This window comes from Lingula anatina, chromosome 10 (genome assembly GCF_051362555.1).
Source record: "Lingula anatina isolate TDL-2025a chromosome 10, LinAna3.0, whole genome shotgun sequence".
Taxonomy (NCBI): domain Eukaryota; kingdom Metazoa; phylum Brachiopoda; class Lingulata; order Lingulida; family Lingulidae; genus Lingula; species Lingula anatina.
In genome coordinates this window covers 13,213,491-13,239,144 of record NC_141776.1, presented here as the reverse complement: position 1 = coordinate 13,239,144, position 25,654 = coordinate 13,213,491, and the positions used below count along the sequence as shown (strand labels likewise).

The window sequence follows — 25,654 nt, the reverse complement described above, 5'->3', positions numbered from 1 at the left end:
TACTTAAAGACACACTGGTTGCAAGGAAAATTTAGCTTGTACTGATCGTATTGGCGCGCTTTCCATTACAAAGAGACTAACAAAGAGTTTATTGTTCCGAATTTTCTTTAGTTTGGTTTAAATCAGGAAAAATAGTCCCGTAGGAGAGACCTAAAAGAGCTGAAAATGACCATCAGGAAGTGATTATTAACCTTCTCTGAGTCTGATCGCGCCCCTTTAAATTCGCGCCAGTTACTAGGGTAAACATGATTACCTCTTCAGATTTTTGAGAAATATATCGTAACGCTGTCACGGCCGTGGTGTTTTAGATTGGCGCCAAATTTCCAAACATAACAATCCAAGCATATTTTGTTATCAATTAGCTACGTATGATTGATTTAGGTCAGATCTTACATAGTCGATCGGCCGATTGTTTCTAACCTACTTTTCCTCTTCATTAGGCTTTCGAGTCTCTGCTCTCTCCGGACGCATCAGTCTCCCAAAAATCAGCCAATCGCGTCCCTCAGAACCTTCCAAGATTCTTCCAAGATTTGCTCACTATTAACCCATTGTAGCCCTCGTCATCAAAACAAACGGCAGCCATACTGGAGGGAGACCAGAATCGTCTGCTGCGCATGATCATGTCTACATGTACAATTTAGTATTTTATTTCTGTGTTTTCTTTGATATTAAACCGAGTAAAATGATGAATTACTACAGGGTATATGATAGAGAGAAGATAACTAATTTAACAAGCGTTCACAGACTGCCTGCAGTGGTAACAATCCAAGGTGTAGGGACGAAAATCGTAAACAGAGGAGAGACCGAGGAGTGGCTTTGAATCAAGACTCATCGGACAAGTAAAGGATAAAACTAATTTATTTTACAGCAAAGAATGAAGACCCAGCTGTGCAGCCTTTACCATAAAAGAAAAAAAAAGTAGTTCTAAACCAAAGACCGAGGGGTATACGTTTGGAGCGCACGTACACTGCATGTTACTAGTGCCCAAAAAGTTTGGGTGGAGAGTGTGTTGTAAAAACGTGTGGAAATACCCAGGCAAGGTTTCGACTTACATTATAAAGGCTCTCTTCATTGGCTTGGGTGTAATTTGTTATCAGTTATGGTGCTCTTCAGATTTTATCTGCTGTCATCTACCTCTTTAATACCTGGTTAGCATTATTGTCAATTGGTGTCAAGGCTACAGTACAATGTACATTTGTGCACAGCTCAGCTGGCCCAATTAAATCAATTACCTGTGTCATGTGTATTTGGAAGTTATAGTGGCTTGATTTTAGATTTGGTGTAGTGTTAAGAGTAAATCTGTTTGTAAGTATATATTCTAGCTCAGGTATCATTTAATTGAAATATAACTTAATGAAATTAATTTGAAAAATGTTAAATTGTGTCTTTCTACTGTATTTCAAGTTACAATATGAATAAAAATAACTTTTGTTACCTTTTTTTTTGTTAATTTACATTTAGGAAATTATTGATCTGGCATTTTCCCACCAAGCCACACTGAATGACTGGGTGCAAGTAAATCTTGATTAAAAAAAAAAAAAAGGTGACAGGTACAAAAGGCAGCTAGATGGCACACAAGGTACAAGCAGCAAAAGGATATTCTTATATCTTTGTGACCAGCTGAGGAGACAGGATCTGAACATCAGGAGAGTGAAATTCAGTGCATGACAAGAGTTATTTAATTGGATTTGTTTGTTTATTTAATTGTTCATTTGTCGTTTTAAAGTTGTTATCCTGATAGCTTGCATACAACAAGGATAGGTATTCTATTTATTTAGAATTGTGAGCAGAAGCATAAGAAGAAATGAAAACACTTTTTCTTTCTCATATTTTTAAATGCTTAATGGAAAAGTTTGCAAGAAATATAATACTTTGTATGCTGCACTTCTCACAGATGGTCTGAGATGCAGAAACAGATGGCTGTCCTGTATCAAGAAAAGATTTAGATCTTCTAGGTTGCGCAATTTTTTTAAAATTTTGACCACCAGTTGTGGAATTCTCCTAAATGAAATTACAAACTGCTTAGTAACACCATCTAAGGACTTATATGTACATACCTAAACACAATTATTGCACACAGCATATATCAATTGTGAGTTTTCAATCAAGCATTTCTCTAGACATAGATAAAAATATACCAAATAGGTTTCACAGATTATGGTGACTTGATTTGACTTAATATGCTCATGTACATGTTGCATTGCATCATTAAAAGTATGGAAATATTTTTCATGTCAGTGTTATCAACTGAAAGGAAAGGGACCCTGATAATCTGTCATTGAATTGTGCAACAATGTCAACAATGTTTTGCATTTTATGTTAACTTTTATTTATACAAAAAGTGCATTTTCCTATATTTTTAATCAAATGAAGATCAATTCATGAAGTGACTTGTTGTTATGCTACATTGGATATCATGAATTAATAAGTTTGAAAAATGCCTTGCTTCTGTGAATGTCTGGACTAATAATAAAATGTTGCTAATGTGAATGGTTGAATTCATAATAAAATGTTGAACTCTCAAACAACAGCCATGTTACATGTACTTCCTAATGAACCAAAATGAAGTACAAGAATGCTGAAATAATTTCTGACAGCTTCATGATGTTCAATCAGATTATATCTGACAGCAATATTTCTTGTTATAAGACAACCCTGCATACTGTCTTCTTTGAGTCCTAAAGGGTCGATCCCAATGGTCAGCTCTAATTTCTCCTTACATCTATCCTTTATGTAAAAAGTTGCTACTATGAAAGATTGAACTTATGATTACACATTAAACTCTCTAAAACTATAACTGTTATTATCCAGTGAACAAGAAAAATGAAGTACAAGATAACTGAACTAGCTTCTGACAATTCTATGGAGCGCCATTCACGCAAAAAATGCAGACGTCAATTCAACAATCTATCGGCACTATTTAACAGCCAAAACCTACTTTAACTATCTAAACTTAATTCTACTAAATTAGTTGTGGTCATTTTAATCATTCATCAAAATCTAACAATCAATAATAACGATTCAAAAGTCAGTTACTGCAACTCAACAATCTGTCACCACAACTCAACAATCAGTCACCGCAAATCAACAATCAGTTACTGCAACTCAACAATCAGTCACCGCAACTCAACAATGTATCAATGTATTTTTGCGTGAATGGCGTGAAAGCATGGTGCGCCATTCACGCAAAAAATACAGACGTCAAATCAACAATCTACTGGCACTATTTAACAACCAAAACCTAATTTAACTATCTAAACTTAATTCTACTAAATTAGTTGGGGTCATTTTAATCATTCGTCAAAATCTAACAGTCAATAAACGATTCAAAAGTCAGTTACCGCAACTCAACAATGCATTTTTTGCGTGAATGGCGCGAATGCATGGTGCGCCATTCACGCAAAAAATGCAGACGTCAACTCAACAATCAGTTGCCGTAACTCAACAATCAGTTGTCGCAAACGGTCTTTCGCGGACTTAACACCAGATGGCGCGCGCGCACCGTCAGCGATCTGAAACGTCCTTGACCTTTTCCATGTTTTCAATTCCGCATATTATGGGAGTACATGTGGTTCATCGTGTTCGTATTGTCATGATATAGTTAAGTATATAATAGTAGGATTGCGTTCAATCACATCATACTGAAATTAGATATGGCAATGAACCACACGTAGTTCCTACTCGAATAATATGCGGAATAGCACAGGTCTCAAACTACTGCGCATGCGCGATAAGTACGCTGTTTGAAATAAACAAATACATTTATTTTCTCTTTACAAATAGGGTAATTCCTTTCGCATTTATAGTGTTATATGTGGCACCAAGGGGATTTTCCACCCCTCCCCCACTCTTGATTAATAAAATTATCCATCGGGAGGAATGAAAATTATATTGCAAAATAGGCCTACATTAAAAATTGCAGATAATGCTGTGAGGATATTCTAGGGGGTCATGCCGATACTCCCCCGCACCAATACTCCCCCGCACCGTAACTCCCCCGTACTAATACTCCCCCGCACCGATACTTCCCCTTAGTAAATTTTTGCATTATGCACGTCGATACGACCTCACACCGATAGATCCCCGCATCGATAAATCCCCTCTAGAATTGCCGTTATACGCGCACCGTTGCTCCCCGCAACGATAGGCCTACTCCCCGCATTATTACTCCCCCTATGCAATTTCCACGAAACTGAGGGTCTGGGTAACGGAGAGTCATCCCTCCATTTAATTATACAGGTTAGGGTCAATCGACGTAAGTGGATCAAAATCTAGGGAGGGGCTGAATTACCTATGCAAAATGATGGGAACCGGACTGTCTATCATGGGAGAGTCTGTCACCTTGCATCGATTTTTTTCACATATAGATTTGAAAAATTGGTCAACGACTCGGAAGCACGGCCTACATTGTATAAGAAATACTTTTTTCAAATGGAAAAACGCTTTGGATATTGGTGAGATAAGTGAAAAAAATGGCCACAGGGAGATCCTTGGTGATGTTGATTTTATGCTATTGCGCAGTGCATACAAATCTTAATTGCTTACAATTGAGCATCGGTATTGTACAAAAGAAGCCGCAAAGTTCCTAAAAAATCTTGGGCGACAACACATTAGTCTCGGTCACAACCGGCCGCACGGGCTCTTACGACCCGTTTGAGTCCAAATTTTGCGGAGAATCTCACGTGCCACGCAAGTCCTTTATGCGAAATTTCGAGTTCGCACGTATGTAAGCACGTACGGAGGATACTAAACATTTCCAATAGATTCTACAAATAATCTTTGTTACGCTTTATTCTACAAATAATCTCAAGTTACGCTTGCGGCCTCGCTGTTTAAATAATCTTTAAACAGCGAGGCCGCAAGCGTAACTTGCTCCCTTCGCAAGGAGTTTGCGAGGAGTTTGCAAGTGAGACTTGCGTGGTCCAAGATGCACGTCGCAAGCAATGAAAGAGAAAGTGCCCTTTGCGTGTTGAGTACGGCGCACGCCCTCACATCTATGACGAAGTAAGTCGAAAACACGGCGGGACTGCGAGAATAAAAGGTGTGCTCACGACGCATGCTCGTGTCTCTACAATTTCGTTGTCCAACAATTTTCAAAAATTATGAATTTTGCTCAATTCAGATTCTAATATGCCTCCAAAAGACAAGGGAAAGAAGTTTAAGAGCAGAAAAGAAGGTTGGAGGAAGATAACAGAAAACGAAGCGCTTTAGCACTGCTTTTTTATTATTTAATAATTAAACAAAATCATCGTTGCCTGAGGAAAAGACATAGCTGCGTCATCTTAGATTAAAACTAACTTTGCCTTAAGTAAATAAATAAAAGGGCGTATAATATAAACACGGTAACTACAGTAGGAGAACAATATTAATTTTGCACAAACATTTCTCAAATTTACAAGGCATAGCTGTAGGCCTACGGACTGTTAAGCTGCACGCAAAGTCTGAGATCGACTTCGAGTAACGCCCTTTATTTTCCCCAATATATTTCGAATAAAATGTGTCAATTATGTGTCCCAAGAGGGTTGTGCAACTTTGAAAAAAATAGCATAATAGAAAGGGTTTTGAATCACGATTTGTGTCTACAAAGCCCAGGGAATCTTTGCTTTGGGGAGTAGTGTTTTTGCGGAGTATTGGTACGCGGGAGTATCAGTGGGTGGGGGTGGGGGGGGGGGGGGGGTATCGATGCGGGGATGTAAAGAAGCGGGGGAGTATCGGTGCGGGGGAGTATTGGTGCGGTGATGTAAAGAAGCGCGGGAGTATCGGATGCGGGGACGTATAGGCATTCTAGTCGGGGGCGAACTTGGCCAATATAAAAATTTTAACTTCGTCTTACGATTTTGGAGCGCCTGTTTTAATTTTTGAAAGCGAGGCAATGGAACCAAACAATACGAATCTCATAAAAATTGATATTTTTTAATAGAGGTTATAGCCGGGCGTTCATCAAAAGGCGACTCGTTTATTATTGTGTATTGTGTATTATATTATAATTAATATAAAAGATACGATATAATAGGTTCTTGTCGATTAGCTTTATTGATTTTTTTTAAGTATTTGGAGATTAAAAACACAATTTAAGCTGAATGGTTTCAAATCGAGGCACCACGTATTTTAATACTGTTAAAACGATGGAAAAGGTCAAGGACGTTTCAGATCGCTGACGGTGCGCGTGCGCCATCTGGTGTTAAGTCCGCGAATGACCGTTTGCAGTAACTGATTAATGAGTTGCTGTAACTGATTGTTGAGTTGCGATAACTGATTGTTGAGTTGCGGTGACTGATTGTTGAGTTGCGGTTATTGACTTTTGAATCGTTTATTGATTGTTAGATTTTGACGAATGATTAAAATGACCAAAACTAATTTAGTAGAATTAAGTTTAGATAGTTAAAGTAGGTTTTGGTTGTTAAATAGTGCCGATAGATTGTTGAATTGACGTCTGCATTTTTTGCGTGAATGGCGTTCCATACAATTCCACGATGTTGGGATAAGTCAGGATTTCTTGTCTTTGGACTGTCCTGAGTTTATATGGGTCGATCCCGCTGATCAGCTGTAGTTTTCACATGTATATACACTCTTCCTTTTGGTGTACTTGATCGCGATATGCATTTTAGTTTATTTTATTTGATTTACCTATATTTACGCTACTAATCCCCGTCGTTCTTTCCCTCCAGTATGGCTGCTGGACTAGTGTTACGGAGCAAATATGACGTCACTGTAATGGGTTAATATATAGCCAATCACGAGGCGTTGAGCCTTCCAAGTTCTTCCATGCGTTAAATTAACGTCGACCAAATAAAGAAACGTTTTCTTTTTATGTCTTTTTTTTTCTTTCGACACGCTCGAAATTCACTATCTATGGATGTAATACCGTGTAATACATGTAGCGTATACAGTATTTGATGAAATATATAATTTTTGTGATCAAGGATAAATTAATAACTTTAGTATAGGCCTAACACTAAAAAGAAAGATCCAGCTAGGGTAAAGTAATTAAGATTGCCATGACGCTAATTATTGTATGACCTAAATTCAACTTATGTACAGGCCCTATCTCTGTTCGATCAGCATTTTGCAGACCTCTCTGTTTAAAATAAGGTATTTTGTGTAGAACTTGATCAAAATGCGGTCGAATTTGGACCTTTTTTTGTCCAACATTGTTGGAAGAAAAAATTCCGTCCAACACGCACCACACAGGCAGCTCATGACCCTTACTTGTATTAACAAATAGTGACCCCTTAAAATTTAATTTTTCATTTCAATATATGTGACAGAAGAATATACATTGCCAAGGCGGACTTTCACGCACTAAAACATTAATAATTTACGCCTATGCAGGTGTGTGAAACGTTCGAATTGATGGCTTTTCCAGCGATTTTTATCTTTGGCGCGAGTTCTATGCATTTCTGGCATGAATTTCTCTTATTTATGGGTTATGCACTTGTTTGATGTACACTCTTGTAAAATAGAACAGAGTCCCTAGTGAGGATCTAATCATGGAAGTATAGGCCCATCTAGATCTATCTATCCGTGATCTAATTCACGGTGCCAAACATAAATTGTAGTAGTAAATTGCATACAGAATTAGCTAGTTGGCATATTTGTGAATGTCTAGTGAGACCCTCCAAGCCAAGCCTCATGCATTTCGCTGCAAGTGCAGAGGAATTAATTTGATGATCGATTTGTAAAGCTACCCCAGTAGCCTATAGCCAAAAATAAACCAAGAGATCAACAAGTCATACTTGACGATTCAAAATATTTCATTGTTATTTTTTACTTGAATAACGGAAAACCTACCTGTACATTTAAAGGGCGAGTGCCCCTAGTAGCCTACGTGTATATTTTAAAGTCAAACATTTAGAAGGTAGACAGATGAAGATTGTATATGGGAGTGATAAACAGATATGCAGCTACAGTTTTTTTTTTCAACTATTTTACAACTTTTTCTCATGTACATTTTCTTCACTTATTATTAATTTGACTACCCACGAAAGCATACCTTTTCCTTTCAACAGAGTTATCTGCAAATGTTTACAATGACAAGCGCAGTGAACTTCAATTAAACGCCGCTGTAGTTCAATCAAGAAGTTTTCAATAATGAACAACCTGTCTTGCGTCAGTTCTGAAGCTCAGACCAGACCCTAACCTCTAATATACATAACAGTTGACAGTTTTTTTTAAACTATCTTTTCTTCTGCGGCCACTTTTATGTTAATTAACGGTAACATTCACAGAAACGCGGGCTTGCCTGAATAAACGACATCAATGAAACTCTCATTCATTAAAACCAAGTTTGTTTGTTGAATAGCATATATTAAATTATTGACGACAGTTTGTGGATATACGGAGCATCTCCCATTCAAAGTTGTTTGTCACAGTTTTGTGTTTAGGAACACACGTGCGCATTTCTCACGTGGTTATATATTCAATCACTGCGCGTGTGTACGATGTCAACACTGCAGCAATGACCTCGGTGATAAAAATAAAGGAAGTCAAGAAAACTTGCGGGTTCATCACATGAAATTGTTCCAGCCGATTTACTTCGCCTGGGGGTGAGATATGTACTTATATATACACTGCCAAATACAATTTGAATTTCAATTGTGCTGCTGGGCAAATAAATAAAAGTATGGTTAAGGACATTGTCTATTCCTGTGTCTTCTCAGATGTGGTTAGATAAATGGAGCTCACTCAATTAATCGCAACGAATTGTTCGAATGCAACGGAAGAGAGCTAAACTAGAGGTGAGCAGGGTTTAATCATTTATTTGTTCGTTTCTTTATTTTGTTTTTCTTCTTCTGTCGAATTTTCTTCATGCCTAATCGCAGGTTTTTGTTTAATAGAATATTATTAGTGGTATTTGGTATATATGTTTCTTCCAGGTTTATTCTAGAATGTAGGGGTTACATGGGTTGATTTGTTGTCTTTTTCTCGCTTTTGTCGTCGCTAGGCAAACTTAGCACTCAGATATCATATATTTTTAATTGTTGTTTGTATTTTTAAGTCTAGTTGATAGATCTATCAGTGTTTTTGAGTAAACATTAAAAAAAAAAAAGAAATTGTAGCTCTATGGATTACAAATCTGACAAGTTTTTTCATCTTGTTTGCCAGTAAAACTATAAAGAAAAAAGTTGTTATTCCTTGTTCGTTCGCCTTTTCATTTCCATTTTGTAAAGTAAAAAAAGCCAGGGCATGTTGTACCTAAATTGAATTTCTCATCTATGTTCCAGTGCGTCAGATTTTTGACAGTTCGTCCCATCTTGTGTTTCATTATGTCAGGTAAAATTACTTTGCTGAAGACGCCAAAATGGCAAGAGATTATTTTTCTTATTTTCCATCTTGGATTGATCCACCGCTCAGGTAAGCTATACGCTAGTTGTTGTTCAGTGCTGGGTAAGTACAGTTGTTTGGCGGTTCGATATTTTGTTTATAGAAGAGGTAAGTTAAATATTAAAGAAATGATGATGATTTACCAAATAAAGAAAACATCGCCTACTCTCATGAGAGTGAGCCTTATTGATTGGTCATGCCTCTTTTAATCTCATTCAGTAAAATGTTTTTCTGGTCACAAACTCAAAAAATATAGGTTTCATATTTCAAAGAAAATTCAATTCAAGACAATTCAATGACATTTTTTCGACTCAACCGGCAACTTTAAAACAGTAGACAATGGAATTTTAACTACATGAATTATGCATGTATGTTGTCCTCTGTTGGGACCACAAATGGATTTCTTTTATATATATTCACAGATATTTCTCAGGCTTCTTCTATCCATATTTTTTCTTTTTTTTTCGCATATAATTGACGTCTTCGCTCAGCTGAACTCTGATAGAGCGTACTAATATTTAGTTTACGATAGAAAAACACCTGTAGTAATTTATTAACGAAGGGAGGAGTAGGAGAGGAAGTTGAAATCTCAACAGCCAAGAGAGACGCTTATCCCCCTCTGCCCCCTTCACCCCCCTCTTCCTCCCGATTTCGCCATCGACAACGTCAGTTATGATTTTTTTTTCAGTATCCGATTTTACCACATACGTCGGCTCTGCTGCACCAGGAGCTATCAGACAAAACACCAGTCTGAACACGGAATACTTGTGCCTGTTTGCCTGCCGCCAAAGTGACTCGTAAGTACATGCCGAAAAAAAAAATCTAACAAAATGTATTCCCGTACTTGTAGATCCGATCTTGTTGTCATCATGAATAGTGTGTCACTGGCTTCTACACCTACCCAACATATATACCTACTGCTGCTTGCTTTTAGTTTTTATGTTCCCCTGGGCGGTAAGATCATTTTAAGTTAAAACACATAAAAAGGAGAAAAAAATCAACCCTCATGATCAGCTTTTCTCGTTTATTGCGGATAACACGCCAAATGTATAAACCCAAATTTACCCCTTTTTTGGTCACCCCCTACAGGTGCTTTGCCGCCGACTTCAACCACCAGACGACAGCGTGTGCCTTTCACGTTGTCAACTCCAGCTGTGCCGACATCTTTCGAACGGACTGCTGCACACACTACAGGAAAGTGTCTTGTGCGACATCAGACGGTGAGTATTGACTGTGCACGTCACTTGAACTGGACCGTCTACAGCCACAACTACGCGAACTGCTGGCTTATTTCTCTTCATACTGTACTAACAGTATTCATGTTATATACTTTTACCATTTACATATACCAGTTGTGAAAACAATAATTTTAATTAGATTTAAAACGAGATATTCTTGATCGATGTTGATTTGTAACTATACTATACTATACTATAGCCTACTATACTATACTATACTATACTATACTATACTCTATACTATACTATACTATACTATACTATACTATACTATAGATTAGTATATAATAATAATTTAAAAAAATAAAAGAAAACGAACCCACTCCGCCGTGTTTGGCAGCCAAGGAGGTTACCACTGGGCCAGCAAATCTTGATATCTGATTTAGTGTTATTGACAATATATGACACCTTACGCACAAGCTTTACGGATATTACGATATATAAAGGCTAGAAATTGCCTTCAAAATATACTTTTAACCGTTATAATCCAAATCAAACTACGGCCATTATTTTCCCACTGCCCTAAGGTATTGCTAACACCTGTCAGTTGTCCAAAGATCGTTGTAGTTTGGGAGAAAACGTGAAAAAGAGACTTCGGATGATTTGCTATTACTATATAGATGAAATCATAATGTATAGATGTATTATTATAAATGTATAGATGTATTTTTAAACTGGTCCTAACAGAATGTGATTCTATTGAATTGTAGCATGCAACGCAACATATATCTCGTCCAGCGGCACGCTCTCTTCCCCTCAATACCCATCCTTCTATCCCAGCGACATCTGGTGTACGTATCGGGTACTTCCGGCGCCAGGCATATACATGACGTCACTGGAGTTCACAGAGTTTAGGACCTCCTGTAATGACTACGTCACTGTGAGTTAAAACAATGAAACAATTGTGTGTGTTTGATTTCAATTATCTTGAGCAATTTTTTAAAAACTTTTTTATGTCCATTTAAATTTTTATTTTGATAGGTTGAATTTTCCTTAATTTCTCTCTCTCTCTCTCTCTCTCTCTCTCTCTCTCTCTCTATATATATATATAATAATAATAATAATAATTTATTGAGCACATGAAATGAGTGTACATTTATAGGCTCTCTACACTACTAATTATAATATACTTAAGTTTAAATACATGTATATAGTAATAATAAAGTTAAAGTATAATACCAGGTGTTATCTCAATTTGGATAGCTTCCGTTTTCTCATAGCACTGTTTATAAACTTTACAAGTGCGGACACACCTCTCTCATTTGACACATTTAATAGGGCGGATAGTGTATCGTCTGCTAGACCCTGCACATTTACCTCTGGTAAGGCAGCAAATAATGTTTCTCTGTCTAGATTATAAGTAGTACACTCAAGAAAAAAGTGAGCTTCATCTTCCACTGCATTACAGTGAGGACACTTTCTGTCCTCAATTTTTGTTTTGGGGTGGGTATATCTGCCTCTTTCAATCTCTAACTCGTGGTCACTGACCCTCATTTTGGCTAGAATTTTTTTATGTGTAAAAGGGACTTTTAATTCCAAATATGGCTCAGCTTCATAGGATTTCTTAATTTTGCTGTAGGTGCGGAGTTTGTTGTTGGTATTTCTATGGATTTCTTCCCAAAATTTTCGTTTTATTTCATTGGTTATTTCTATTTCAAGATCTGGGTAGTTGTGGATTTCGCAATTATGTCTGTTTGTATTAAGTTCCCAACATAATTTAATATTTGACATTGTCTGATGCCAGTTACTTCCATTTTCTATTTTTTCCCTGTTATATGCTTGTTTAACAATTCTGTTATCTGGGAGTTCTTGGAGTCTAGCACTGTATTTTGAGACTAATTTTACTATGTCCAAATATATTGGGAAGCGACCCATTTCTGCTCGGCAAGCATTATTGCTGGCAGATTTCCTTACACCTAATGCCCACTTACAAAATTTCAAGTGTACTTGCTCGAAAGGCATTTTATTTAGTTTTTCCAAAGTCATCTTTTTTTGTGATAATATTTCTTGTCCCCAGACTTCACACCCATAAAGTAGTATGGGCTTTATCATTTTGTCAAAGAGTGACATTGTAAGGAGTGGAGAGGAGATTTCATTTGATGCTAGTGCTCCTTTTAAGGCAAAGATTGCTTTGAGGGCTTTTTGTTTTAGATTTTCCAAAGTTTTCTTTAGTGATCCCGTGTAAGTAAATATTACCCCTAAGTACTGATATTGTTTTACTATTTCAATTGGTCTATCATTTATGACAAAATTAAGTGATTCAGTTCTACCAGATTTATGAAAAACTATAACTTTTGATTTCTCTTCGTTTACACGTAATTTCCATCTCTCACAATACCTCTCAAGTTTATTCAACAGTGTTTGCAAGCCATCTTTTGTTTTAGAAATCAAAACCAAGTCATCTGCATACAGCATATGACTTATTTCCTCAACTTTGGAGGTGTCATTAACACTGTAGAGTTCCGCTTTTATGTCATCAATAAAGATGTTAAACAATATGGGACTAAGGTTGTCCCCTTGTCTTATGCCAATTTTAGATAAAAAAGGTTGAGTATATCCTTTGTCTACTGATACACCTAATCTTGTGTTTTCATACATGTATTTAATAATGTTGTATACTCTGCCTCGAATTCCGGTTTTGAGAAGTTTCAGGAAAAGTCCTTTATGCCATACTGTGTCGAAAGCTTTGCGTAGATCAATGAAACAAGCATATAAGCGTTTATTTTGATTCATGTACTTGTTTATCAGTGATTTTAGTGTGAAAATATGATCGGCTGTCCGATATCCAGGTCTAAAACCTGCTTGTTCTTCACTCAATTTCCGATTAACTTCTAGGTAGATGGACAGTCTGTCCGTTATTATGGAATTAAAGAGCTTACCAAGGCAGCTGGTTATGCACAGGCCTCTATAATTTGATGGGTCTGTGTGCTCTCCGGATTTGTATAGTGGCAGTATTATGCCCAAGTTCCAAGCATCTGGTGTTTCCGCTGTGTTTAGTGCCAAATTAAAAACCTTTGTTAGTAGACCCACTAAGTATTTTGATCCAGATTTTAACATTTCATTTCTTATTAAGTCTTGGCCAGCAGTTTTACCGTTTTTCAGTTTTTTAATAGCTTTTTTCACTTCACCGATTGTTACTGGACCGTTGAGTGTAGAGTCTCCTTCTTGGTTTTCATAGGTTTTAATTTCATCATCTAATCTTTTATCTTCAACAGGGGGGATGCCACAGAGTTTTTGAAAATGTTGTTGCCAAATATCAGGGTTCACAGGATTGCTCTTATCATCTTTATCCTTTAGGTTTTTAAGGGTTTTCCAGAATTCTTTTGGATTGTTTCGTTCAGAATTGATCAGCTTTTTAAGTAATGAGTCTTTATATTCTCTTTTCTTTTGTTTTAAAAGCTGTTTATATTTTTTGGTTGCCGCATGATATGTTTGAGAGATGAAGTTATTGTGGGGATTCTTTTGTAAAAGTCTTCCGAGATTTTTGATATTTCTTCTAATTTCAGAGCATGAGCTGTCAAACCATGGCTGTTGTTTAATTCGTTTTATTTTCTTTTTTGTTTTATTACTTTTTGGTATATTTCTTTTTCGTAAGGACATAGTTGCAGCTTTTTCAATAATGTTTGTTAGTTCATCACAGGCAGTATTTATTCCGTGTTTTGAGGCTGGGTAGTTTGTATTTTGTGCATGACTTATTGCGCTCAGGATTTCTTCAGTTTCAAGGGCTTGTACAAATTTCTCAGTGGAGCCAGTTTCCCAAAAGTAGCTATCTTTAAAATTTTGAATAGGCAGTGATGTTTCTATTTCTTGAGTAGGCCTACCAGAGGTGTAGATTGCAAGGTCTAGCAGGCAATGGTCAGATAAATAATCAATAGGTAAAACTGTTAAATACATGATTTTGCTCAGCAGTCTATCACTTACAATTGCATAATCAACAGCACTGCACCCTTGCCTATTGTAACATGTGGGATACCCAAGTGAATTTCCTTTGACTCTACCATTCAATATTCTTAAGTTGCTATTCATACATAGTTCAAGCAAGGCTTTTCCTTGGCGGTTGACTACTGTATCTACATTGTTTCTTTTTTGTAAAAAACTATTTGTGGTGTAACTATCAGCCACTGGTATACCAAATGTATTATCATTTTTAATGAAGTCTGGCAATGATCCAGTTCTAGCATTGAAGTCACCAACTAAGCAAATTAACCCATAGTTCTGGTAACTAGCGATTTCTTCTTCCAAAATTTCTAATGTTGCTTCGTCAGATGGACCGTTGTTGGGTTTTACGTATACTGCACATAAGTAAACATCTTGTTCTAGGCCTAGTTGTCTGCTTGATAGTTGGATCCACATGAGATTTTCACTTTTGCTACTGAGTATTTTAATACCATTTATAAGTTCTTTTTTGTAATAAATTACTATCCCGCCTGAGGGTCTGCCTTTCGCTTTCTTTTTTGTTCTTAACTTTTCTATATGACTGTGGGTACCAGTGGGAAGGGCAATTTTTGATCTTACCGTACTGAATGTTTCTACACAAACAAAAATGTCAAAATTCTGGACTGTTGAGACAAAGTTATCATCAGCTAATTTCTTAGCTATATATATATCCAATTAACCGATTACAGTGACGTCATATTTGCTCCGTAACACTAGTCCCGCGGCCATGCTGGAGGGAATGAACGACGGGGAATAGTAGCGTAAATATAGGTAAACCAAATAAAATAAAGTAAACTTCATATCACGATCAAGGACACCAAAGGGAAAAGGATATATACAAGCTGGGGCTTCAGCTGATCAGCGGGATCGACCGATATGAACCCAAAACAGTCTAAAAACTATATATTGGTTCATTGGAAAGTACATGTAACAAGACTGTTGTTCATTCATATAAGCAGCATTGTTAGCATTTTATTATTAGTTCAGTCATTCACAGAAGCATTTGTTAGGCACTACAAATATCCTCAAACCTCAGTTTAAGTGGGACTTAGAGAATGGGAATTTGCCATGGGACTATACACTTGATATCAATGGAGCAATAGAAACTATGTCAATGATGAAAAAGACGTGTCCTTTGTATCAAAATAAGGCTGGTGAGTTGTGTTGTAAATAAGTTTTCAAAATACATCTACTGTCATAAAAAGTATTGTATCAAACTGATTTTATAAAATTTAATATACCATTTGCATTGAGAATATTTTGCTAGGTATTCAGTGAACAAAATTCATGTATTTTAAATTTACTTTAAAACTGCAATATCAGGTATTTGTTGTTCTCTTTTTTTAATGTAAAGCCTAACTATATTGGGGATTTTCAGATGCTATTGTTTATACAGTACAGAAGTAAAGTATGCAGAACATTTGCTCTATACCATCATCAACTTTTTTAATTATTTCAGCATTCTTGTACTTCATTTTGGTTCATTAGAAAGTACATGTAACGAGACTGTTGTTTGAGAGAGTTTAATATACACCATGAATGCAACCATTCATATAAGCAACATTGTTAGGATTTTATTATTATTCAGTCATTCACAGAAGCAAGGCATTTTTCACAATCATGTATTTATGATGTCCAATGTAAAATAATAATTCAGTTCATGAATTGATTTCTGCAACCATTTGCTTAAACATATAGGAAAAGTGCACATTTTGTATGAATAAAAGTGAGCATGAAATGCTGAGTTCTGAGTGTCACTTCAATTAAATAACTCCTGTCATGCACTGGATTTCACTCTCCTGATGTTCAGATCCTGTCTCCTCAGCTGGTCACAGAGATCTAGGAATATTTTTTGCTGCTTCTACCTTGTGTGTCATCTAGCTGCCTTTTGTACCTGTCATCTAAAGCTTCCGTGTTTTTTTTTTTTTTTTTTTTTTTTTTTTTTTTTTTTTTTTTTTTTTTTTAATAATTTACTTGCACCCAATCAGTGTGGCTTGGTGGGAAATGCCTGATCAATTTCCTTCATGTAAATCTAAATTAATAGAAAGATAACAATAGTAATTTTTATTCATATTATAACTTACAACATTACAGTTGAAAGGAGCAGAATTTAACATTTTTACAGAGGAAAGTGCAAAATTATTTCATGAGGTTATTAAAGTTATATGTCAATTACACCTGAGGTAGAATTTACTTGCAAAATAAAATTACTCTTATCACTACACCAAATCGAAAATTAAGCCACTAACTTCCAAATACACTTCATACAGGTAATTGATTTAATTGGCCCAGCTCAGCTGTGTACAGTACAAATATAGCCTTGACACTAATTGGGAATAATGCTAACCAGGTATAAAAGAGAGAGGTGACAGCCGATAAAATCTAGAGAGCACCGTAACTGATAACAAATTACACCCAAGGCAATAGGTGAGTCTTCATTATAAAAGTCGAAACCCTGCCTGGGTATTTCCACACGTTTTAACAAATTAACACACTCTCCATCCACACTTTTTGGGCACTACTTTAAATATATACGTGCGCCCCAAACGTACACACCTAGGTCTTTGGTGTTCTACTGTTTTTTCTTTTATGGTAAATCTGCACAGTTGGCTCTTCATTCTTTGCTATAAAATAAATTAGTTTTATCCTTTACTGTTCCGAAGAGTCTTGATTCAAAGCCACCTCGCCGTCTCTCCTCCGTTTATGGTTTTAGTTCCTTCACCATGGATTTTTACCACTGCAGGCAGTCTGTGAACGCTTGTAAAGTAAGTTACCTTCTCTCGATCAAATACCCTGCAGTAATTCATCATTTTGCTCGGTCTAATATGAAAAAAAATACAGAAAACGAAAACTGAACTACAGACATGGCTTGTTCATGCGCAGCAGACGATTCCGGTCTCCCTCCAGTATGGCTGCCGTTTGTTTTGATGACGCAGGCTCTAATGGGTCAATACGTTTTATGTATATTACAAAAAGTTGTTGTTGTTGTTGATGTTAAATGGAAACCGATTTCACTACGTATCACCTTTATCAAATGGCATGTATTACTAAGCACAGGTTTATTTTGAGAAAACTCGGCATTAATGGCCGAGAAAAAAAAATATTTAAAGTCATGGACTTCGGCAGTCTTTTCAGTTTTTTTTTCAGTTCCAGAAATATCCTTTTTATTGGATACAGTCAACTGTTAACCTATAGGCCTATTTCTTTTTCTCGGCCATTAATGCCGAGTTTTCTCAAAATAAACCTGTGCTTAGTAATATATATATATAGGCCTATATATATATAAAACAGATCTCGAGGACTAGCTTGGATTCAATTTTCCCATCTCTCCACCTCAGGTCAACACACTGACCGGGTTGAGGAACTTACATCTATGTGGAGACCTTTCTATGTACATCATCCACTTGCACGCACTTGGTTATGAGGTGATTTTCGAAACAGACTCGAGCCGCTCTTCTACTGGATTCTCAGCCACATTTAACGCTTTGAATGGTATGTTTAAACGGAACATGTTTGATGCTGACATTTTTATTTGGGATATATATATATATATATATATATATATATATATATATATATATATATATATATATATATATATATATAGTTGCGGATTTAGTGGGGGGGTCAAGGGGCCCTTCGGTTTCTGAAAAAAATCACACTAATCAATATTCCCCTCTTGGAATTAGAATTTTGACTAGCTGATTTATAGTACCAAACCGTACGAAGTGGCACCGTTCGCTTTCAGCGGGCCCGAACCCCACGCCTTTATATATATATATAAAGAGAGAGAGAGAGAGAGATGGACAGAATGACTGACAGATAAATAAACATCGTTCACGAAAGGAAACATAGGCCTACATGTATTTTTGTATTGCAGCCGACTGTGACGAAGTAGTGCCGGAGGGGGCGCTTGAAGTTGCTTCTCCCAATTACCCAAGTAATTACCCACTTAACGTGAACTGCCTGTACGTCATCAAGCCTCTGACTAACGGGTCCTCCATCAGGCTCCGGTTTTCAACGTTTGATATTCAATCTGGCAGGGGTTGCCCTAACGATTTGTTGAAGGTGAGCAATGGTGTCTGGGTCAACTTTAAAGATTTTAGACTTGTGAATGAGCACAGATAAATGTGCCCTGAGTGTCAGGGCACTATAAAGCTAGCTTGCTTAAACTATTCATACCTTTTCATGGTGTAGGTTTACAGTGCCCCTGACGAACAGCGGCAATCTCGAGTATCCGTCAATCAAAGGAACTGCTCCGCATTGAATCTGCAGTTGAATGTCATTAGTCCAATATCAAACGTTAAGCTTAATTTTGCTTTATTCAATTTTATTTACTTTTTTTAAAGATGTGAATTGAAAAATTTATAATATCTTATTAAAAGAAAAAGACATACTAGATGTTTTTGTATTTTTGTATTTTTTTCTTATCAAAAAAACATTTGCTCCTGAAGATATAAACACAATACACGTGCTTGCCGTGTGCAAAGTATGTCCAATACCACTATAAGGACTGCGCAATGGCTACACCAAAAATCCGTTTTTTAAAGCAGAAAGGTGCTTGTGTTGCGGCACTGGTTTTCGATTGCAAGGTATTCTTAGTTCAAACTTCATACTCAGCGTCAGCCACTTTGCTGCTTCGTCTCGTCTGCACGAGATGACGTCAGCTCAAGGAGGGAAAGGCAGCTCCAGGCGGGGCAGATCTATGACGTACGAGACATGTGACTTCCAAATATGGAAGCGCCCCAGGCAAAATTTTGCCGAACACACCCCCAGTCTGCCACTGGTTTCTAGCGTCAGTATTGAAATCAAGATCAAGCTGGCAATACTGAAATCTAGAACCAAGGGTAAGATAAATGAAGCCTGTGATTCAATTTTGATACAGATAATGAGTGTAGAATTTTTATTTTTGAGTTCATTAAAAACAAAAAATATTAGAAATTATTTAATAAGGAAAAATGAACAGCCTAACACTAAACTTGCGAAATAATTAAATGCATAATCGAGTCACCGTTGCGAGCGGTAAAACCGAACGTTAATATGTACATGTACACGGCAGCTAGAACAGGTCACATAGCTAGATATATGCTCGGGGTCTGGTGACAGAACATTACCTCTCTCATTACAATTCATTTTTATTTCAGTTGTTTGACTACACTTACGACAAGTACATGATTGGTCTCTGCGGCTTGTGGACGGGACTGACAATGCTGACCAACACAGGCATTCGTTTACTGTTGATTTCGGACACTTATGGAACGAGGCAAGGGTTTCATGCTGACATTGAGGCCAACAACGGTTAGTCATTTATTCTTAAAGGTTGATGTTTTACACCAGTGGCCGTTTTATATAAGTAGACTTCTTCGGATTTGTTGAAATAGGTCACAATGCGAACAGTAAAGAACAAATTTTGGTCAACACTTAATTTCTAAAACCGTTTCTTAGACAATCACATTGCCATAGGTTTGCAGGGTCTATGCTTTCTTATGCTTTTCTCGATACCTTCACTTCCTCCTGTCATGGTCAATCTGTTTTAACTCCAACGCTCTGAGAGACCTATACGGCCCTAAAGCGGCACTTGGTCTTCTCCAAAGTCGTGAATTACGTTTTGCTACAGACAAATACGAAATGTCCAACTACGATAGAATATCCTCGTCATGTGGTAAGTCCACAACTGACAATTTATCTGTTGCCTAAGCTTCCTTGCAAAAAAGTGGAAATATGTCCCTTTTCTGCTGCATACACGTCTAACGCTCGACGTTTATACCTTTGATGCGATTGAGGGTCTTTCTCATCTAATTATTATAAAACCGGTCAGTCCCAGCTCAAACTATATATGGACTGCAACCAACAACCTTCCTTTTTTACTTCTCAGATTGCGGCGGTACATACATTGACCAGTCTGGAAACATCTCATCTCCCGGCTACCCGTCAGCCTACGAAGCCAACTGTTTTTGTGTGTTTGAAATATCAACTACCAGAACAGACCAAACAGTGGTGCTTGAATTTACACATGTAGATTTGGAGTATGACAACAATTCACCCTGCCGAGATTACGTTCAGGTAAAAATAATATATATTTTGATAGATTTTGTATTATTCTGCATTCCGTGATGTTTTTTACGAACAATTCTAAAAAGTTTTCTCTATCAAAGCCCCTGAATGTTTATTTCCTTATTTTATATTTTATTATTGCGTCATTTGACAGTCCCTTTATATTCAACTTTGCCATATATTCCATCTGCGACCCCACAAAATACCTTAATGCGTATCTGCCTACCATAATATTTTAGTCACTCTACGCTTCAGAGCTCTTATGTAATCTTGTCAATCATTTCGGATTATCGTTTTGATTCCATGAACAATAAGTTTTCTTTAGGGATTTTGGTATAAATAAAAACGACCTTAAAGGGATAATAACTGTTTGTTTTGGCAAAAAAATGAATTTTCCTGGAGTAAACTGGAGTAAAGTTTGTCCCTGTTTTTTTCTAAAAAGTTTTTTTTGTAATAATCTCTTAAAGGATTATTAAAGAGTATAGCCATCTATGGAGGTCACGTGGTCCGATGACAAGATCAGATATCAGAATAATAGCTATAACTGCCGTTTTTTGTGTTAAAACAGAATATATTAATTATATTTCTATGAGTTGTTTACAATGTTTTTATTGTAAAATATAGATCTCATACGAAGAGTTTTTATCTCTTTAACTGTTCAATCAAATATATATATATATATTTAATTATTTTTGATCGTGTCCCTTATGAGACAACAAGTTTCGACCCTTTGGCAAAACATGATCACATGACTTGATTACATGACTCCGAAAGGAGGGTACCTCAAGCAACGATTAACTTATCAGCCACTATTACATTCGATAGAACAGAATACCTATTTCACCGAAGTTTTTTATCGTCCTTTTCCATTGACAATCAAGGTGAGAGAACAATCTCAAGTCGGCACTCTACTCGCAGAAGTGTGTCAAAACAAGATTCCAAGTGTTGTGAATGCTTCTTCTTTGTGGATCTTATTCTACGCGGATCATAGGAAGCTGGCTGAGAGAAATGGGTTTTCGGCAACATTTTCCACTGGTACGTAAGCATGCATGTGTGTGTCGTGTTATTGGTGTGTATGTATACTTTTGTATGTGCGCGTGTTTACTTATGCACCGTATAAGCACGTGCCTATATATAAATGATAATATGAATACAAAAAAAATCTCATTTCTTCATAAGGTCTTAATTGCAATTAAATATAGAAATATAATTTCCAATACATAAGTTTCCATTAAGAATGGCCCCCACGGTAGAGCCCGTGTTTAACGCGATAAATATGCCCAAAACACAGAGCTGTAAGGAGGCAATTTTGTGCTGCTTCACCGTGTGCTCCTATGATAAGTTTGGACAGTATATCGTTTTACCTGTTGTTTATTGTGATTAAATTTTACTGTTAAAACATGCAAGATTCCTACATGTTTTTAAATAGATGCGTGTGCTTGTTATGATTTCTGTCCAACAGTGCAAAAAACACAAAATGCCCTTGACGCTAACCTTGTCGACGCCAGCAGAGTACCTCTCCTTGACAGGGATGAAAGTTCCAGCGCAATTTATTCGAACACTGACGTTTCCATGGTGAGTTTGCTTACCACTTTTATTATCAATGACGACAGTATATATCCAACTGAGAGCTCACTCAAGACTATAACCTACGACGTCACCACTGTTATCAGTGACGTATATTCTGAGGTAAATTCTGCTCTGCTTACCGCAGAGAGCTACATCACCAGTGTTCCATTTATTCAAAACGTCGGAACTTCGGTTCAGTACGCTGGCAGCACATATATCAGCACCCAAAATGACGGTACACAAATTAGCAGATCGGTCCCGTTTAATACAGCGACCACCCCTACACAAATCGATTCATCGATGGTATCGCCTAGCTGGACAGAGACTACATTCCAAATTGAATCAAGGCTATATATGCCAGCTGTGACCAACGCTGATTCTCGTATTAGCACTTCACAACCATTGGTCATCGAAACGACATCGCCCTCGATGTCGCCAGGGGTTCTGAGCCAAGTTGTACCTTCAGTCACAACTAACACATTCCAGACGTCAAGTGTTCCTGTCGGCACCACGCTTCCCAGCGTCTTAGAGAGCAACATCTTGTCTCCAGTATCCACTGCAACAACGGCTGCGACTAGCGTTTTCAGCCACACTGAAACATCGAATAATTTCACCCACCTGTCTACAGAAAACAGTACCACTACCGCACTGACAGTCCCTGAGGGCAATACAACGATTTCAAACACTTATACGACCAGCGTTCCTTCAGAATGTCCACGTGTACCGGAGATACCCCATGCGTCTCACAACACTAACAAAACTGCCATTGGGACTGTGGTACAATACACCTGTGATGAGGGCTATACGCTGGTCAGTACGCCAACTTCCGGTGGCACTGAGTGCCTGAAAGACGGGACGTGGAGCAACTCCGACGTCCAGTGTGAACGTAAGTACGACTTGGACAGATTTTGAATCTATATGATGGTCGCTGGACCTTTGCATAGCAACATTTTATTTTCCTTGGAAATGTCAGCACTTTTTGTTAACCACCCAGGTATACTATATCCAAAACCATTAACAAAACTACGATTTACATGTACAAGCAGGCCTTTAAGTTCTAGATTTTCAATCACAATTGGAAACTTAATCTCCAAAATAGATAAGTTTTTTTAAACAATTGTGAACAAAGCGATAAAGTTGTGAACTATTGTGAAAGTTGTGTACCATTGTGAACTATTGTGACCATTTTCCACATTGAAATGGCATATCTATATTATCCAAAAGTCTCATTCATCAGTTAGTTAACACTTTATTATCGATGAAAATTATATGTAAGAAGAAGGACGAATTTTGACCTTGTTTCTCAAGCACAATTATCACGCTCGTCTTTTATTTCAGTGATAGTTTGTACAATTCCAAGAGATGTTACCGAGATTACTATTGTCAGCAAACCCGAAATTATTCTGTACAATAAATGGGTGGTATATTCCTGCTTAAACGGCTCCGTTTTCCCCGATGGTGACGTTAGACGACGCGTCCGTTGTGTTTCCAAGACAAGGTGGATCCCAGACTTTATTGGCTGCAGCAGTACGTAATCATTCTTATATTTGGGGGGAGGGGGGGGGGAACACCGATCCCAAGTTCCCGTAAATAGGCCCGCCATAAAAACACACCACATGCCTATCGTATTATCAAAGACAAACAATGATATGTGCCAGTAGTATATGGGCACCTTGTTAAGATAGCTCGTACTATTTTAAACGGCATTGATCTACGTTTTTCTAAGCTATAACATTAATTGCGCTACCTTACGAACTGTTAATATGATTGGTTTTCTTTTTCATTTTCGAATTTTTTATAACAATAATAATAACAATAATAAGTATACACCTCTATTAAATGGGGTTTTCTGAATGAGGTTTTACTCTTTTTTCAGACACCAGTTTAAGTCTTCCTGACTCATCCCGTCGTCTTGGAAACCCCCGCATGGAGGCGCCACTGGCTGGATTCATAGGAACCTTTGGGTTAGCAATAATTGGCACCATTATTGCTTTTATCGTTGCGACTGATATTGCCACAATAAAACAGCATCTGAGACTCATGAGAAAAAATCTTGGAATTAAACGACCGACTATCAATTATAAGACATCACACAAAAAAGAAAAGTTCAACCAAATGAAGGGACTTGGCAAAGCATACATGTACATGTAATTTAGTTTTTAGGGAACGATGGCTGGGTCCAAATGATCCACAGGGATAGTTTCACGGACAGCGATATAAGCTTTCTCGGACAGTTACATAAAAAACACCATATTTCATAGCTTAATCAAGAGCATACATGATATGAATAAAATACACTGCATACATTGCATTTGCAACAGCAAGACAAAATAGAAATTCCTCCGATAACACAAATGCTAGATGGAAAAAGAAACAGAATACGCACAAACTGAATTGAATAAAAAAAATGCCATTGATTTTCGTTGCGTGCATAACAAAAACAGTTGAGGTAAATATTTGACAACAATTCAAGGCACTAAGTCTATGTTAGAGTATTTTGTGTATTATAAAGAGATCAATGTTTTTATCTTTTATTGGAGAGCACATTTAGTTAATATAATTAGTGAGATAGAAGATTGGAAAGAGTTTTGTTTAAGTTATAGATGAAGTCAAATTTTTGCAACGAAGCCCGACCAAATGCCTGTGTTTAGTTTAGAAAACTTTGTTTTCTACTCAAATTGCTTCTTTTAAGGCATTACACGTTTGTGATGCGTCAAGCAACTTACAGTGCGTGAAATATATATATATATATATATATATATATATATATATATATATATATATATATATATATATATATAGTAGACCATATGTATTTATTACAAGTACCTATTCAGTACGGTTACGAAATACAGTGTGTATGCATTAACGATGGCAATCTTCTTGACTGTCCGATTTTGAATATATGGTTATTGTACATATCCCATTGAAAACAATTGTAAAACAGGTGAGTATATATGGTATGGTACAGAGCGTTCTCACAACTTTGACTAAACGGATGAATAAAGTACTATTTATTTCTCCGCGTGGTGTACACATGTATAGGGCCACAACAGTGAAGCATTTTGTTTAGATTTAAAGAAAATATATTATAATGATATTTGAGATGAAATTATGGACGCAATTAAAGATGATCATTTTATATCAAAATTATTATACGTAATGTTACGTACAATTTCAATGAACTGTAAAGGATAATTTTTGACAAATAGTCTGAAATGCATTTTGACTTACTCTATACATGTATATAAATAGACTGCTGTATATTCCAATAATCCTTGTGTGCTATGTATAAGATTTAAACTATTGCGAATAAAAAGGTTTCTTCAAACAACAGCTCTATTAAAATCAATACGCGTCTTTCAGATCTGGGCTCCGTATCTCGAAAGGTTCGCTATGTTGCGCACGTGCGCAAGCGCCTCGATTCCATGGCCCCGTATCTCGAAAGAATCGGCTATGGAATCGAGACACTTGCGCACTTGCGAAAGCGTCTCGATTCCATGGCCCTGTATCTCGAAATAGAATCGGTTATG

General features: G+C 36.9%; 2 protein-coding genes across 3 annotated transcripts; both read left to right on the top strand.

The window, feature by feature from the left end:
- The first annotated feature begins 7,557 nt into the window (after window positions 1-7,557).
- Window positions 7,558-10,555, top strand: LOC147759620 (uncharacterized). The gene is made up of 4 exons (XM_086997543.1): window positions 7,558-8,738; window positions 9,225-9,354; window positions 10,013-10,121; window positions 10,414-10,555. The coding sequence occupies exons 1-4, from the start codon at window positions 8,712-8,714 to the stop codon at window positions 10,553-10,555; spliced, it is 408 nt and encodes a 135-aa protein (XP_086853669.1). The 5' UTR covers window positions 7,558-8,711.
- Window positions 10,556-11,273: 718 nt separating this feature from the next.
- On the top strand, window positions 11,274-24,870 carry LOC106167648 (uncharacterized). Of its 2 annotated transcripts, XM_086998190.1 has the most exons (9): window positions 11,274-11,442; window positions 17,837-17,990; window positions 18,379-18,566; window positions 19,643-19,796; window positions 20,374-20,561; window positions 21,434-21,587; window positions 22,015-23,007; window positions 23,460-23,648; window positions 23,998-24,870. In XM_086998190.1, exons 1-9 carry the CDS (start codon window positions 11,389-11,391, stop codon window positions 24,270-24,272), a joined length of 2,349 nt encoding a protein of 782 aa, XP_086854316.1. In that variant the 5' UTR covers window positions 11,274-11,388; the 3' UTR covers window positions 24,273-24,870. The 2 variants fall into 2 exon arrangements, with proteins under 2 accessions (XP_086854316.1, XP_086854317.1); XM_086998191.1 differs by lacking the exons at window positions 11,274-11,442; window positions 17,837-17,990; window positions 18,379-18,566 and adding an exon at window positions 18,968-19,345.
- The last annotated feature ends 784 nt before the right edge of the window (window positions 24,871-25,654 follow it).

Coding starts and splice junctions, on each gene's coding strand:
- LOC106167648 (XM_086998190.1), top strand. CDS start 11,389: ATGACGTCACTGGAGTTCACAGAGTTTAGGACCTCCTGTAATGACTAC. Junction 11,443..17,836: donor CCTGTAATGACTACGTCACT/GTGAGTTAAAAC, acceptor TCTCCACCTCAG/GTCAACACACTGACCGGGTT. Junction 23,649..23,997: donor AGACTTTATTGGCTGCAGCA/GTACGTAATCAT, acceptor CTCTTTTTTCAG/ACACCAGTTTAAGTCTTCCT.
- LOC147759620 (XM_086997543.1), top strand. CDS start 8,712: ATGCAACGGAAGAGAGCTAAACTAGAG. Junction 8,739..9,224: donor GGAAGAGAGCTAAACTAGAG/GTGAGCAGGGTT, acceptor TCTATGTTCCAG/TGCGTCAGATTTTTGACAGT. Junction 10,122..10,413: donor GCCTGCCGCCAAAGTGACTC/GTAAGTACATGC, acceptor CACCCCCTACAG/GTGCTTTGCCGCCGACTTCA.